Source organism: Penicillium vulpinum (assembly GCF_028829585.1).
Source record: "Penicillium vulpinum strain IBT 29486 chromosome Unknown utg000003l_segment0_segment0, whole genome shotgun sequence".
Lineage (NCBI taxonomy): Eukaryota > Fungi > Ascomycota > Eurotiomycetes > Eurotiales > Aspergillaceae > Penicillium > Penicillium vulpinum.
This window is the reverse complement of record NW_026643243.1, coordinates 5,866,907-5,882,757: the sequence shown is the minus strand read 5'-3', so window position 1 is coordinate 5,882,757 and position 15,851 is coordinate 5,866,907. Positions and strand designations below refer to the sequence as shown.

Genomic DNA, 15,851 nt, shown 5'->3' with positions numbered 1-15,851 from the left:
TATTATAGTATCTACGCGCGAAAAGGGAGATTCTTTGATCAATTCAAATTATAAGCGCCCTTTATTAAGGGACTCGACAACCTGATCCTGATGCTTCGACACTTACTGGATCGTGATGGTATCACCTAAATCTCGATCGCACATTAGTGCTGATCATATTGAAGAGTCCAACACTACCGCCAATCTGTTTTTAGGCGGCGTGCGGAGGAACTGGATGGACCCGCAGACTAACTCGGAGAACTCGGCTACGCGAAATCCTCGCGTTGAAGTTGAGCTTCCAGTCCCTTCCTACCCTCTTCCTCACGAGCTTACCTTAATGTCCCCCGTCACGCCCGGAGAGACCCTTACCCAATTTACCTCACGTGGTCCTACTCATACGGCGAAAAAACCCGACACGCGAACGACGGCAACGACGGCTCTTCCATCACCCGTTCTTAGTACAAATTCTCACCCAAGTCCTGTGAGCGCCGATGGAATCGTCTCAAATAGACCTCCCACACTACCGCCAATCTCTACACAACCCACGGGACAGCGTGGCGATGACGAGCGCATAGCGGTCCAACCTCCTCCCAGTGGGCTCGCCACGTCACAACGCGTGACCCAGTCCCCTCTAATGGGACGCGACTGGTCCACAAATCCCCCCTCATTCACAGGCACCCGCGTAGGCGCCAGTACACAGGAACACACCGTCTCGGGGCCACGAACTAGTCCGCAGCAGAATGGAGCTGGGGCAGTGGCCATCTATAATGATACTTGGAAACAATGGTCTACCCACTTGGAGGCCTTGGTAAACGATTTGCTCGCAAAGGGAGCAATACCTCCTGCTCACTCGAGGGAGAAAAATGTTGTTCAGCCTCGGATCGAGCTATTGCGCCAGGCCATTAGACGTAAGGACGTTTTCTATCTGGTGATGCATCAATTGTACTGCCGATATAGCATTGATCAAAGTACATTGGGTCAAATTAGAGCCCCTGAGGCGGGCATGAAGACGCTTATCCCTCTTCTGGAAGACAACGGAAAGATGCGCAATGTAGCTACCACTGCGTTTGCCAATTTCCCGGAATCTCCACAGCAGTTAATGCAGAAAATCTGGTACCTCCAGGTGCTATCCGGAGTTCCCAAGTTTCTATCACGGCTTGCAACTAAATGGCATGGCATCTGGCTCCAGGCCCAGCATCCCCCGTTGGTGGCTCATCTTTGGGAAGCACTTGCTTGTCCATCTCCAATTTTGATTTCGGTGATGTTCATGTGTGTTTCACGCCGTCTTCATCACCAGGATTATGAAAAATCCTTGCTTGAGTTGTTCTGGAAAGATTTCGATGCTTTTAAGCAGTGTATGGACTCTGGACTGTCCGCGACGAACCAGCAGGCACTCAACCGTCTTTTTGCACAACAGTATCTCAAATTCCCACGTTCGTCGGAATATCTACCACAAACACCATCTTCTTCCCACTCTGCACCACCTCCCAGACCTCAGATCCAAACGATGTCTCAAGCTGCCCCAGGAGTACCATCGCCCCATTCCCGATCTTCGGTAGCTGGTGCTAGTCAACCTGCCACGAGTTCACCTGCTCTAATACCACTTGGTGGACCTTTGCAGAATTTCACCTCAAATTCACCCCAGGGTCAGGTTGTTGGTCCAACTCCTAGGCCCTATCAATTTGGTGCAAACTCACAAGTGCAGAATCCCCCACAACATCCTTATTACTACCCCATGTCACAGGGGCAAGGGCAGGTGCAGGGACAGGGACAGGGGCAGTGGTATCCAGTGAATTCACATATGGTTCCAAATATGAATCCACAGATGCAAATGCAGATGCAGATACCGCTTGGACAGGTACAACCTTCTCGAGGGCACCAACCACCGCCAGCTTCACATGTTCAACAAATGCAGCGTCGAACAATGGTTGCCACGACTTCAGTAGCGCCTGCCAACCCCTCTACCACCTCCCTCCAACCAAGTGCTCTTACCCCCACACAGTCAGCGCAGTCACTCCAGCACCCGATGCCGCCACAAAGGCCTAATAACCATATCAACCAACAGCGTTCGATGACCTCACAGTCATCTGCTTCACCCACCACACGCACACCTCAGGGGCAGCACTCTCAGCCTTTGCCGAACCCTCCCTTCCTACCACCACCTAACTACAGAGCACCCATGATGGTGAATCCGAATCCAACGTGTCTCGCCTTGCATCTAGTTCACCTTCGTGATCCCATGAAGAAACTAGTAAAAGAGGGTTCAGATGGCAACGACATCGAGACCGATCTCTTCACTTATCTTAATGCCTTCGCTATACACCCAACCATCATCAATGCTGACCAGCCTATCTATAGCTGGAATATCTCTTTCACAGACGATGAGCGCCAAAAGTTCCCACACATAGCCTACGGGAAAGACAGCCACTCTTCCGTCTGGACCTTCAAGCCTGGTTGCCGGACTATTCGCCTGCGATTCATTCGTCTTCCTGGCAATCTGGATTCTGTGAAAGAGAACACCTGGGCTACTGCGGGCACTTTCTGGCCCAGTGTTTTTTACATCACTGTAAACGGCAAAGAGCTCCATGTGCGTCGAAAGGTTCATAATGGAAAAGACCTGCCTTTGGACATCACCGAGCACCTCCACGCTGGCGAAAATACCGTACGGCTCGATCTGATCTTAGGAAAGGATGAGTGCAAGACCATCAAATACGCCTTTGGAGTGGAGGTCATGGAGGTTACCGAGTTCGACCAGATACTCAGCCTGATCCAATCCCTCCCAGCCGCCGACTCTCGCGCAGCAATCCAGAAGCGTCTTTCTCCTATCACCGACGACGATGATCTGGCAGTTGTCACCGACAACCTCACAATCGACCTAGTGGATCCCTTTATGGCACGCATCTTCGATATCCCCGTTCGCTCGCGCCACTGCACCCACCATGAATGCTTCGACCGTGACACTTTCATAAAAACCAGGAACTCCGTATCCGGCCTAACACCAATGGTCGATAACTGGCGCTGCCCGATCTGTAAATCAGATGCACGCCCGCAGTTCTTGGTCGTCGATCAGTTCCTTGCTGAGATACACGCCCAACTCACCAGTACAAACCGACTTGACGGGGTCAGAGCAATCCAGATTAAGGTTGATGGGACCTGGACCCCCAAGTACAACACCGATGAAACCTCGCCCGATGCAGACAGAGTCCTTTCTCCAAAGCGCAAAGCTGAAGGCCCTTGGGGTCCTGTTGTTGCCTCGCGGCCCAAGAAAAGTGTGTCCAATGCCAGCCATAGCCCGGCTATTCGCACCCAAGAACCTGAAGTCATCGAATTAGACTAATGAGTCCATCGGGGGTATTCCAACAAAAGTTCTTATCCTCTTCTCCTTTTTTACCGGCTCTAGCCTTCCAACTTCTCTCGTTTATCTTTGCATGCATTTGAAAAGAAAGATACCCCTTATTGCGTGCTCTCCAAATGTATTTCTTCCATGCCCTCTCATGACTTGTCATTGCTGGCGTTGGGGAGGCTAGGTCTTACGGCTGCGTCCGACTTTTCTCTCTGTTTATCTTAAGTTGTTATGAACAGAATTCAAACATATTGAAAATGAAACTAAACAGCCAGCCAGTTTTAACTACTATGTTGCCTTAGCTCTCTAGTAGTGTAGACTGAGAACTTTAGATAAATACATAAACCTTGGAAGTTTCTCTGTTATCGACATTAGATTATACAAAATATATTATATTGGGCATTTAGATAGTACACCAATTGCCCTGAGTAAGGAAAGACTACTTTCTGACTCTCCTAACATGACTGACAAGGTTCTCAATGACACCCTCGAAAGCCTCTTTTTCGCCAATCAAGCCATCTCGCCGCTTCAGCCAGTACTCCAATACAGAACTAGCGCGCTGGGTAACTTGATGTAGTTCTTGGACATGCTGCTTCAACTCTGAATCCGTGAGACCATTCAGTGCAGCATCGGTGGTGGCACACAACCGGCGGACTGCCGAGAGGTCTATTTCAGGCGCCGGCGGTATGCCACGGCGGGAGGTAGCCTTTTGACGGGAGGGGGCTTGCCCCTTTCCGGTGTTGTTGTCGTTGCCTTCTTCTTTGCGAACTCGACTACGGGAGCGAGCACCGGGGCTCTTAGCGCGGGCGCCTTCAAGATCAATAGAAGGGAGAACGAGCTTTTTCTGCTTGGAGGCTGGGAGGATCTCATCCAGATCAACTGGCACGCCTAGGGATACGAGGAATAGTCGGCGGATTCGGGATTTCACCCAGTTTTGGGGCTGGAGGGGTGGTGGTGCCACAAGCTGGGACCATAGTGAGAGGGATCGCTCGGTGCTGAAGATTGCTGCAGAGTCTGGGATTGGCTCGACGGGAGGGAGGGAGCTTATGTCTTGGGATGCGGGGAAGAGGATGTCGAGGGTGTCTTGGAGGGAGTCGAGGAGTTCGGAGGTGGATTTGAATGTGTCAAAGTCGATAAGAGGCGGAGGTGCATTAGATTGCTGAGATGTCGCAGTTTCATCTGTGAGAGCTTCCTCTGCACTGGGCTCTTGGAAGCCGTCGTCGAAGTCTCCAAAATCATCATCTCCCATGTCTTCCTGCTCTTCTACAAATTCATCAAAATCATCCCCTGCTTCTTGCTTTTCATATCTGTGGTCGTCGTTCATGTCATGCTCCAATGAGAGGTCTTTGTTTTCCAGGTCTGTATCACATATTGAGACGTCTGGGACGGTTTCTACCGTATCGGGTAATGTATCACTTGTTGAGCTTGTATGAGCTTGTGGGTGTGTCGATACTTCCTCAGCGGGTATTGTATCTACCCGCTCGAGCCGTGTCTCGGGAATGTCTGTTGTAGACACATCAAGCTCGGGGGCTGTAGAGTCGAATGCTGGCGGCGTTGGGCTGCCCTCGGAATCCGGAGCCTTGGTCACCACGTCGGGCACAGCATCGGCGAGACGCTGTTCATGTGCCAATGTGCCGGGGACTTCGCCATGGCTAGGTACACCAGGGTCCACCTTCTCAACTACTGTACGCGGAATCGGCAAGTCTTCAGGGCTTGAGGTTTGGTCCACCGACCCCGCGGGAGAACGTGTCTGGCCATCTGAGCCTTCTGGGATAACCTCGATCTCATCGGGCACTGCATCCTGTTCCCTCTTTTCAAATGCTGCTGTGCCAGGGATCTCGCCATATTGAGCGCTGCTGTCAACCCTCTCCACTCGTGTTCGCGGGACAGGGGAAGTGCGACCGGGTCGTGGGAGTGGCTGGGGGTTCCCTTCACTAGCGTCCGAGAAGTGTTCATCGTCGCTTTCAGAAGCTGCTGAAAAGCTATGTCAGCTTCAAACAAATATTTGATGTATATCCAAGGGTCATGTACCATGGTCGACAGCTCCTGGATCTTGCATTTCCATAGTCCTGCTGGGGGGCTCTAGATGCGACCTAGACGAATCGGACGGCCCCTCCGACATGATTGCAGCTTTAATTCAGGTTGTTAACATGAAAGAAGGGGCACACAGAAATGAATAATTCAAAATGCAATGGGGCCGTGTGTAGTGTGCAGTGACGACTTGTTTCCCTGCGATCGATGCGAGTCCAGAACACGTTTTGCCTTAGGCACCAAGATATCATATGTTAGCCAATTTATTCAGGCATTAACTATTGCTGCCTAATATTCAAGGCGTGAACTTTTCCGCGCGTGCTAGCTAAACTCCTTCCAATTATTATTGTCTATTGTCTCGACTTCCTTGTCCTGCCCCTCTCATTATTCCACTCTTAGGCTCTCTGTCTCAACTCATTTGATCAAGAGCTCAATTCCCTAATTGTTGGATCTTTCGATCCATTCTGCAGGCCAGCTCCCCTGCTCCGTGTGTCGCTGGTGCTTTCTCTCCAGCTTTTTCCTCGTCAATCCTCAAGCTCGATCACCAACACCATGTCGTTCTCTTTCGGCGCCCCGGCCTCTTCTGGTGGCTCTAGTGGAAGCCTTTTCGGCACAGCGGGCAATGCTTTCGGCGCCAAAAATGATAACAATGCGTCTGGTGGTGGTCTCTTCGGTAATGTTGGAGCTTCATCCACCGCCGGCAACAGCGCATCGCCGTCGATGTTTGGAGGAAACTCTGCAGGTGGCCAAAGCACACCGACATTCGGCAATGTAGGCGCTTCCAATGCGACCACCAGCGGTACCTCGGGCTTCAGCTTCGGCGGCAACGCTCCATCCGGAACTGGCACGCAGCCCAACTCACTCTTCGGCGCCGCTGCCGGCAGCCAGACTCCCAACAAGTCTACGGAATCGACCACACCTAGCCAGACTGGCAATGCGCTATTTGGTGGAGGCACAAAGAGCATGTTCGGCAACGCGGCCCCAACAGCTACCCCTGCTCCCGCTGGAAATGGCCTGTTCGGCAACAACTCCACCACCCCTGCTGGTCCCCCGCCGGCATCCAACCCACCCAACAGCCTATTCGGGGCTGCGAAACCCGGAATCTCAACTACCCCCGCCGCAGCGCCGTCGTCTACCACGCCTGCTACCTCACAGGCACAGCCATCTAACAATATGTTTGGAGGGGGAGGAACCAAGCCGCTGTTTGGTGGCGCAACAACCGCCGCGCCCAGCGGCGGCCTATTCGGTGCAAACAAGCCGGCCGAGTCAACTGCTCCTAAGACTGCTGCAGAGATCGCTTCCAAGCCACTCTTCGGCGCAGCTGCTCCCGCGGGTGGCGCGCAAAGCTCGCAGACACCGTCTCTTTTCAGCAATATGGCTGCTCCAAGCGGCGATTCCGCTTCGAAGTCTGCATTCCCGGCCCTTGGCGCTCCTCCTGCTTCCACCGCAAACACAACTCTCTCACTAGGAGCCCCTGCAACATCGAGTGCTACCCCTCAAAAGTCTCTTTTCCCTTCCGTCGGAACTGCCACATCCACAGCTGCTCCCTCGACCACTCCGACATCAGCTCCTCTTGGAGGAGGCCTGTTTGGGGCCCCAGCTCCCGCAACTACTCCAGGTACCGCGGCCACTGCCGCACCTGCTACTACTACTACACCTGCTGCACCCACGGGTGGCTTGTTCGGCCAAGCTGCTGCTACCACTCAACCAGCGACCTCCGCTGGTTTAGCACCCCTTAGTAGCCTGGGTAAAACGACCGCTGCCCCGACTCCTGCTTCGACTACAACCACTGCCGGCGCTGCCCCAGCTGGGCCAGCCGCCCTTGGCCAGTCTACCACAGGGCCCGCTCCCCCAGCTCAATCACGTCTGAAGAATAAAACAATGGATGAGATTATCACCAGATGGGCCACAGATCTCGGCAAATATCAAAAGGACTTCCGCGAGCAGGCGGAGAAGGTTTCGGAATGGGATCGTCTGCTGGTGGATAATGGTACTAAAGTCCAGAAGTTGTACGGCAGCACTGTTGATGCGGATCGAGCTACCCAGGAGGTTGAGCGCCAATTGTCAGCGGTTGAAGGTCAACAAGATGAGCTCAGCTCATGGCTGGATCGTTACGAGCGTGAAGTCGACGAGATGGTTACCAAACAGGTGGGCCCTGGAGAGTCCCTTCAAGGGCCTGACCAGGAGCGTGAGACAACGTAAGTACAACCCACACCACTACATCTGATATTTATGGTTTTGCTAATATGGCTACTAGTTACAAATTGGCCGAGAAGCTTTCGGAACGCCTGGACGAAATGGGCAAGGATCTTACCAGCATGATTGAGGAGGTCAATGGTGCTTCATCCACATTGTCCAAGACCAATAAGGCAGATGAACCTGTACGTCACAAACTATTATTGATCCCTATTTTATTGGGAGCTTGTTTTGCTCATGTATCTCTATAGATCTCGCAGATTGTCCGCATTCTCAACGCACACCTGTCCCAGCTGCAGGTCATCGACCAAGGCACCTCGGAGCTGCAGACCAAGGTTACTGCCGCCCAAAAAGCAGGTCAAACGATCTCTGCCCGTCTCGGATACGGCTATCCTAACAATGGTATGGGCAACAACAACAGCGCTGATGATTTCTACCGCTCGTTCATGCAAGGGCGGTAAAGGGGTGGATGGCTTTTTCTAATGATTTGAACTCGGAGTTATCGGCTACTTGGCACCTTGACGTGCTTTGGGGGAATGTTCGATTGTAGTGAGGGAATGCTAATAGTCGGTCACAATAAAATGCTTGCATGCGCTTTGTGATTAACAACTTTGAACCTTTGTAGAATCCAATGCAATAGGATTGACAAGTTCTTCTCATATGCTCATTGTACAGTATATCCTTCTGGTTAATATTTCTCATGGTGATGCTCAAACTGGGCCTCCAGAAGATCCATCACTTTTCTCTGCCTTTTTTCTGACTTCTCTGCTCCTTCTAATGATAGGTGCACGGGCAATTGACCTTTGCGATTCATGATCAGCCGGTTAGCGCGTGCCTCTAGAAGCAACCTGACAAATTCCAGGTCATTTCTCTGCGCTGCCATGTGCAATGGTGTATTGCCTTCTTTGTCCCTTGGTTGTGCATCAGCGCCTTTCTGCAACAAATACCTTGCGGACTCCAAAGAGCCACGAAGCGCTAATTTATGCAGCGGCGTCATACCCTTGGTAGTTCTGGGCTCTAGGTCGGCGCCGTGTTGCAGCAATATCTTGCCAAGCCCTGGATCTTCTTTCGATGTCGCACAATGCAATGGTGTGATGTTGCAATCATTTCCCCGCCTTGGATCAGCACCTCGTTCCAACAAGAGAGAGGTCACAGAGGCTGGCCCCAGGTTCCTGCATACAGAGGTCTCCCAGAGTATCCCCCGCAGCAATGGGGTGTTCCCTTTCGACGATCTTGCCTCTATATCTGCTCCCTGATCCAGCAAGAACGCCGCTGCTTCTACCCGGCCATTCCAGCATGCCAGATGAAGTGGTGTCTCACCTTGCTCATCTTTAGCCGAGATTTTCGCTCCTTTCTCCACCAACAACTTGACGGTCTTGACTTCATTAGAGGATGCCAGGTGCAGGAGCGACCTTCCCTCTCTATCCCGTACATTCAAATCGGCTCCGCTTTCTATCAAACACTGGACCACTTCCACGGAGCCAGATTGACATGCTACCTGCAGCGGAGTCTGCCCCGCGGAATTCATAGATTCCAAGTTGGCGCCTTTCTCAATAAGAACCCTTGCCACTGCCTCGCGATTGTGGGGACTTTTTTCGGCCACAAGATGCAATAGGCTGCTGCCGGAGTCCATCGAATTCACATCAACACCGTTCTCAAGCAAAATGCGAGCGACGGCCGCCCTATTACGAACCACAGCCGTGGTGATTGCGTCGTGGGATCTCCAGCCTCCTCTGGCATGCGGGTCGGCTCCATAGGCCAAGAGCAACGCAACAATGTCTGCATGGCCACAGCGAGCGGACTGTATCAATGGCGATTTTCCTGTTATCTTGTCCTTCGATTCGATTTCCGCACCTTGCCGGAGTGATTCTTGGGCTGTTCCTAATTGTCCTTTGGTTGCTGCCCAATGGAGTGCGCTCCCTTGGTGCTGTCGTACGTTGTAGGCATAGAGAAAGGAGTTCAGGAGGGTATAACAGCGATGACTGGTTCTTGCAAATGAATTTATATCATTTTGGGAGTCCTGGGCCTCTGCTATGGCTAGCAGAAGCTCATTTGGTAGGATGAAGAGAGTCATGGCGGGGTATCGGAGGTTTAGTCCAAGGTTCAGGGGTGATTGAATTGGATTTCCGTTTATTGCGAACATGGATTATAAGAAGGAGCCCTAGCGTACCTGGACAATCCGGCTTTACTTAATGTGGAGACGGCAACATCCATGGATATAAGTTATCTTCTTATGCAATGTTTATACAATTTGTCGAAGATAAACATTCACTGCAAGGCAATTTTCTCGGGTTGGGCGAGATCTTCCTAAAGAAACCAAAAACATGTACAAAGAGATACAAAATTTTCTGGCACTTGTGCAAAGACTGCGAATATGTACAGGTAGTATTAACTAGTATTAACTACAATTTTTAGACACTAGCTAACGCTGTCGAGCCTTCTCAATGATTTCAAAGCGAGCTACTGAGCACTACTTTGTATACACACAATAGCAGAGAAACCCCAAATGCTATGGCAGAGAGATGTCTTGTTTAGGAACAGGCGCTGGAAACGGCACGATCTCAAGGCAGCACGCAAGTGCAGGCAGTAGGCAAGTGCGACGGCTCATTGGAGCGGAGATGGTATTATACACAGCGATGAGAGTAGCTCTTCATACTAAACGTTAGGTAAAATGGGAGTATGGAGACTATTTACGGCTCAAGCCATCACTATGAGAGAAGCCAGTCAGTTATACCATAACATCTAAGAGAAAATGGAAATAGATAAGAGATCAATTCCAGATTTGCACTTACATGTGGGTCTCCAGCTCGTCCAAGTGCTGGCGCTGCTCGGAAATCTTCTTCTTGAGTTGAGCGAGCCTGTCAAACCAATTAGTTACCCGCTCCAGCTTGATTGTTCTCGGCTCTGCAAGACAAACTTACTTCTCAAGTTCCTTCTCACGGATGTACAGGCTCTCTTGGGCAGCCTCACGCTTGGTGAACGCATCACTGGTAAAGGGATATAGATGTTAGCGATCATATAGATATGATGTCATCCGACTGCGGCAAGGCGGACATGAGGCTGTCTGCACGTTGCAATTGAACTTGGATCATAAGTTTCGCAGTTAACCTGCATCCCACTTACCCGGAAGAGGAACCACCGCTAGAGCGGGGAGCACCGGTGTCACCTTCGCCCATACGAGGGACAGCTACCGAGAAGGAACGGGTAAAGACTGCCCGGTTGGCAGTAGCGGCGGGACGGACAAATTGGCGAAGCATATTGATGATTTTGGATGGGTAAAGGGGTTAAAATGAGATATGTGAAGTGATTTCGGGATGAAGTTGACAAAGTACGAGGAGAAGTACAGTCAGGCAAGCTTATAGCAAATGACGTTACGTGCCAAGAAACATCATGTGATGGGTCCTCCCGAGAGCAAACAAGCTTATGTCAGGAAGCTACAGGTCATGTGAACAAAAATTTCTGATAAGTCGGGGCCTTCTCATTCGACTTTCATGCATGTAGCCCTGGAGGTATACGATGTATTTCAACTTGATCACAGGGATGGTCACATCATTAATTTAGACTGCAGATGACTCTTTTTTTTTTTTCTCTTCTGTTCTTCTTTTAGTTAACTACAAATTATATGTAGGCTTGATAGTTTATAGCTGTTATATATAACTAGTTCTAGACTTCCAACAAAACACCCTGCCTGCCTTGGTTGTGATCTCAAATGAGGCGCAAGTAAGGAACCTCCCGGGCGATTGGCGGATGTGGAATGGGGGATGACGCTGTAGGAGGCCCACCGAACCACACAGAAGCGATGAGAGAAGAATCATTGTATGGGCAAAAAAAGGTGTTCATATTCCCAGGATGTTTTTTATATGAAATATTTTAATTTGGAAAAATAAAGAAGTTCTTGACCTATATATCCCTTATTTTATTTTTTTACATTTCATAAAAACACAAAGCCCGAAAGAGTGGGTTGTTCAGTTAAATCCCAACACCGCCTTCTGCCCCCCTCCTTTCCTACCTCCTCTCTCTCAACTCCCTACTCTCTCACTTCCATCTTCCATCCATCTCGTTCTTCCTTATCACCTCCTTTCCCCCTTTTTACAAACCAGGTCAGTGTCTTCCTGTTGTTCCCTTGAATTTACCCTTTCGCCCTATTTCTCTGCCCCGTCATCACCGCAAAACCCACACATCAACAATCATGGTGGAAAGAGAGACCTTCTGAAAACCATCCCCCAAATTCAATCATGGAATCGCGTCACAATTTACGCTGGAAACTACATGTCCTCGTCTTGTTTACCCGTTGAACCGTTGCCGCGACCGCTTTCCTGCGATACTCCCCAACGACACACGGGAAGACCAAGACCCTGTAACCGCCACGATCGTCATGATCAGCCAAATCTGAGGGTTTGAGGTCTTGGTCTTTGGTTCCAATGCTTTGATTGGAGGCGTTTTATCTGATACTATACTCGTGGAAACTCAACTGGACCCTTACCCGTATATTTGAAGGGGGTCGAGGGTTGATATCTACCCCTCGTCATCGCCTACTTGCACTATCCCGATAGCGTGATTTCCAGCGCTCATCTCAAAAAAAACATTATCAATTCGAGGGGAAAAAAAGACTCATGTGAGAAAGAAAAAAGACTAATATATTTTGGACTATAGAAAACGCATATTCACCATGGGTCACGAAGACGCTGTTTACCTCGCCAAGCTCGCTGAGCAGGCCGAGCGCTATGAAGGTTGGTTTCTCTTGAGCTCTAGATTGTCTACTTGTACAAATCTCTGACAATGCGACACAGAGATGGTCGAGAACATGAAGGTCGTCGCCTCGGCCGATGTTGAGCTCACCGTTGAGGAGCGCAATCTCCTGTCTGTCGCCTATAAGAATGTCATTGGTGCCCGCCGTGCCTCGTGGAGAATCGTCACCTCTATTGAGCAGAAGGAGGAGTCCAAGGGCAACGAGTCCCAGGTCACTCTCATCAAGGAGTACCGCCAAAAGATCGAGGCCGAGCTCGCCAAGATCTGCGACGATATCCTCGAGGTTCTCGATGAGCACCTCATCAAGTCCGCCCAGAGCGGCGAGTCCAAGGTCTTCTACCACAAGATGAAGGGTGATTACCACCGCTACCTTGCCGAGTTCGCCATTGGCGACCGCCGCAAGGGTGCTGCCAACTACTCTCTGGAGGCCTACAAGGCTGCCACCGAGATCGCCTCCACTGACCTTGCCCCTACCCACCCCATCCGTCTCGGACTTGCCCTCAACTTCTCAGTCTTCTACTACGAAATCCTGAACTCCCCCGACCAGGCTTGCCACCTCGCCAAGCTTGCCTTTGATGATGCCATTGCTGGTATGTTATAATGCAGATTTTGCCACTTGCATTGGCCAAAGCTAATATCTATCTGCAGAGCTCGACACCCTGAGCGAGGAGAGCTACAAGGACTCTACTCTCATCATGCAGCTCCTCCGTGACAACCTGGTAGGTGTTAAAATCGTCTGTTGATTCAACATGTTCATACGCTAACCCGCATTTCTCATCAGACCCTCTGGACCTCGTCCGAGGCTGAGCCCACTTCTGAGAGCGCTGCCCCTGCTGAGAAGAAGGAGGAGGCCCCGGCCGCCGAGGCTGATAAGCCCGCCGCCGAGTAAATGATTAACACCTAAAAAGACCTTGTTGATGGACACGCGTCCTCAGGACGGATGGAACAACCGAGAGAAAGAGATCGCGCGACGGGTCTTTTAGTGCAAGGACATATATTGGAGACGAGGAAGGACGATGAGATGCATTGGCCCGATTTTCGGTTTACAGTATCGCTGAGACTCGCAAGGGTTGGTGTGAGAAATATTCTGACCTTTTGAGTGTTGATGGTCTCTGGGACATTTTTGCCTTGAATTCTCTCTACTTGCCTACTTGCCTTTTGCTTTGTTGCTTTGGCCCAGCGCTTGTGTTCTCTAACCTGGGGAATTTCCATCTTGTCTCCTCTTTTCGTTTTTTTCATTCTCCTTGTTATTTTGTCTACTTTGCCTCTTAACTACCCAAAGAGTCCCCTTGCGCGCACTCTCCCAGCCCAACACACATACACACACAGAAGTTCTTCAAAGCAGTTCCTTATCAGGACTTCAACAAGGGCATCCCTGCTGATCCCTAACATGGCTTTTCACCTTTCCTATTGACTCACTCCCCGTATATGTGCCATGTGGCGTTTTGATTCTCACTAGATGTGGCTTCGAAGATAATCTCTCGTACACTGTTCCGGTAATTACTTTGTGAATCATTCCACGGTTGTAGACGAAGCATGGGAGACTGTGTGTGTGAGGTTTATCTATACCTACAATCCGACGACTACCCGTACCATCATAACAATGGTCCATGTTCAAAAGTAGTAGGGCACCTTCGGGGTGATACCGCCGTCGGTATTGAACCATATCCACTCTATCGGCGCCGGAATCGGGTTCGTGTGCTGCGCACGCATGTCCTGCCAGATAGTAATACATATATAGCAAGCTGTCTTATCTGAGAACAGCCCTAATAAGGCCATCCTATCTCATAATGAATCAACACACTTCCTTATCCCCAATATCTTCGCTCCTGACCCGTTGGCAGCATATCAACAACACTGATAGGTGGACACTTATATTTACATATATGTATTTGATCACTTGCTGTGAACCGGTAATATATAAACAAACTACTGACTTGGGCGTGACTTCCACGGTTCAGTGTGGTCTGAGATAGAAATCCATGCCAATCAGCATCTCAATGAGAGAATGCACATAGTACATACCATGTAAATTCAATACATGTATATATAGTAGGGCGTTTATCAGGTGTAAACATCCACATGACCGGCAGGACAGATAAGCCAAAAGATATAAAAGTACCCAATAAGCTCACCATTGTTTCAGAAAATGGATTGGTACTAGTATATCTGACCGGGGTGTGCGGACATATGCATATGTACTGCAGACGAAGGCGTAATGATATCAGTGGCTGTATTAGTTAGGCACTATGTATCAAGCTTATGTGCGCCTGCCGGTGTCATATCGCGATTGATCGTCGCTTCCAATCTTCACTGGGTATATTTGCGTACAACTCTCTGTTCATTTATCGTTTTGAATGGCTCAATAATTAACTGGATGTCGTTTCGATTTGCATCATTCATGATCGCATCGGTTCGTCTGTTTCCTGGTATAGTCACGTTTTAAAGTTTTGTGTTTTATACAGATCTACAATAGATAGTTTCAATTGAAATATTTTCCATTGCTATGGTCGAAACCACAATGCTATCAGCCACGCGGGCTCGATAAAAAAGGGGTATGAGGACAATAAAGGGAAAATGGAGGACTTGAGAGATGCACGCTCCTGGGTATGTCAAGTGCAAGAAGCAAGAAGCAGAAATAGAGCCACAATGATAACAAACATGACTAAAAGCGGCAACTTTTGTCTCCTCAGAGAGACACGAGTCAGTCCAGCAGAGACAAAGTAGAAGAAAATGGGAAGGAAAAAAAAGTTGAAATGCAGATGTACAGAGAGCCGCCCGAATATCGAGAAGGCATGTGAGGAAAGAGAAGATAATGGACTGCTCCAAAAGACCCCTGAGATGCTTTCCACTTGATGACCGTCACCATGCAATGCCCATGACAAAGAAACATTTCAATGCTCCAGCAAGAGCCATTCAATCAAATCGAGTCTAGTCCCGGTCCCCGAAACGCCCATGGTGCTATGCATCGAACAACAAAAAGGAAAAAAAAAGTACAAGTGAAACATGTTCACTGAGCCGCCACAAAAAAATAACGCCGTATGAAAGAGTGAAGGATAGGGAAGAAAAAAAAGAAGGGCCAATAATATCGACAGGGTTGAAGAGAGGCAGGGTGGAACACTGCGTGAGATGATAATAGGATAAAGGTCGCACACCGACATTGAGGATGATGTAATGAAGACCCCGGTAAATCGAATGCCAAGAGGTCAGGTGGCGCTGTACAAGCAGGCATGAGGATGATGTCACGAATCCCTTTTCCCCCTTGAATAATTCGGATTCAGCCTCCCCAGTGCAGCAGTCGATCCTTGAACAAGGGGGGGGGAGGACTGTGGAGGTGATGACTTTGTGGCGTTTAACCCGAAATGCAGTGCAGGGTGGCCACTCGAACCAGTCGGGTGGCAGATGAGATGTGCGAAGAAAAATGACCGTAAGATTGGCGGATGAATGCTGGCCGCATTGCGGAAAGGGAAACTGTAGTCAGAAATTCCCAACCTGTTTTATGAGACCGTGACATGCTGACATTGGGCATGTAACTCATTGAGCGACCACTTGG

At 49.9% G+C, this 15,851-nt stretch overlaps 6 protein-coding genes across 6 annotated transcripts; 3 read left to right on the top strand and 3 right to left on the bottom strand.

Annotated features, from left to right (window-relative positions):
• Window positions 1-115: 115 nt before the first annotated feature.
• Window positions 116-3,316, top strand: N7479_007261 (MIZ zinc finger domain protein; the record flags this gene model as incomplete). Its single annotated transcript, XM_057254955.1, has 1 exon — window positions 116-3,316. The coding sequence occupies one exon, from the start codon at window positions 116-118 to the stop codon at window positions 3,314-3,316; it is 3,201 nt and encodes a 1,066-aa protein (XP_057108817.1).
• Window positions 3,317-3,761: 445 nt separating this feature from the next.
• Window positions 3,762-5,444, bottom strand: N7479_007260 (DUF5102 domain-containing protein; the record flags this gene model as incomplete). The annotated part of the gene is made up of 2 exons (XM_057254954.1): window positions 3,762-5,296; window positions 5,354-5,444. The coding sequence occupies 2 exons, from the start codon at window positions 5,442-5,444 to the stop codon at window positions 3,762-3,764; spliced, it is 1,626 nt and encodes a 541-aa protein (XP_057108816.1).
• A 461-nt stretch (window positions 5,445-5,905) lies between these two features.
• Window positions 5,906-8,010, top strand: N7479_007259 (putative nucleoporin Nsp1; the record flags this gene model as incomplete). The annotated part of the gene is made up of 3 exons (XM_057254953.1): window positions 5,906-7,551; window positions 7,611-7,734; window positions 7,801-8,010. 3 exons carry the CDS (start codon window positions 5,906-5,908, stop codon window positions 8,008-8,010), a joined length of 1,980 nt encoding a protein of 659 aa, XP_057108815.1.
• Window positions 8,011-8,237: 227 nt separating this feature from the next.
• On the bottom strand, window positions 8,238-9,623 carry N7479_007258 (ankyrin repeat domain-containing protein; the record flags this gene model as incomplete). The annotated part of the gene is made up of 1 exon (XM_057254952.1): window positions 8,238-9,623. One exon carries the CDS (start codon window positions 9,621-9,623, stop codon window positions 8,238-8,240), a length of 1,386 nt encoding a protein of 461 aa, XP_057108814.1.
• A 612-nt stretch (window positions 9,624-10,235) lies between these two features.
• On the bottom strand, window positions 10,236-10,806 carry N7479_007257 (uncharacterized protein; the record flags this gene model as incomplete). The annotated part of the gene is made up of 4 exons (XM_057254951.1): window positions 10,236-10,257; window positions 10,342-10,407; window positions 10,471-10,536; window positions 10,673-10,806. 4 exons carry the CDS (start codon window positions 10,804-10,806, stop codon window positions 10,236-10,238), a joined length of 288 nt encoding a protein of 95 aa, XP_057108813.1.
• A 1,394-nt stretch (window positions 10,807-12,200) lies between these two features.
• artA (14-3-3 adaptor artA) lies at window positions 12,201-13,301 on the top strand. Its single transcript, XM_057254950.1, has 4 exons — window positions 12,201-12,279; window positions 12,340-12,888; window positions 12,947-13,017; window positions 13,080-13,301. Exons 1-4 carry the CDS (start codon window positions 12,219-12,221, stop codon window positions 13,185-13,187), a joined length of 789 nt encoding a protein of 262 aa, XP_057108812.1. The 5' UTR covers window positions 12,201-12,218; the 3' UTR covers window positions 13,188-13,301.
• Window positions 13,302-15,851: the final 2,550 nt, after the last annotated feature.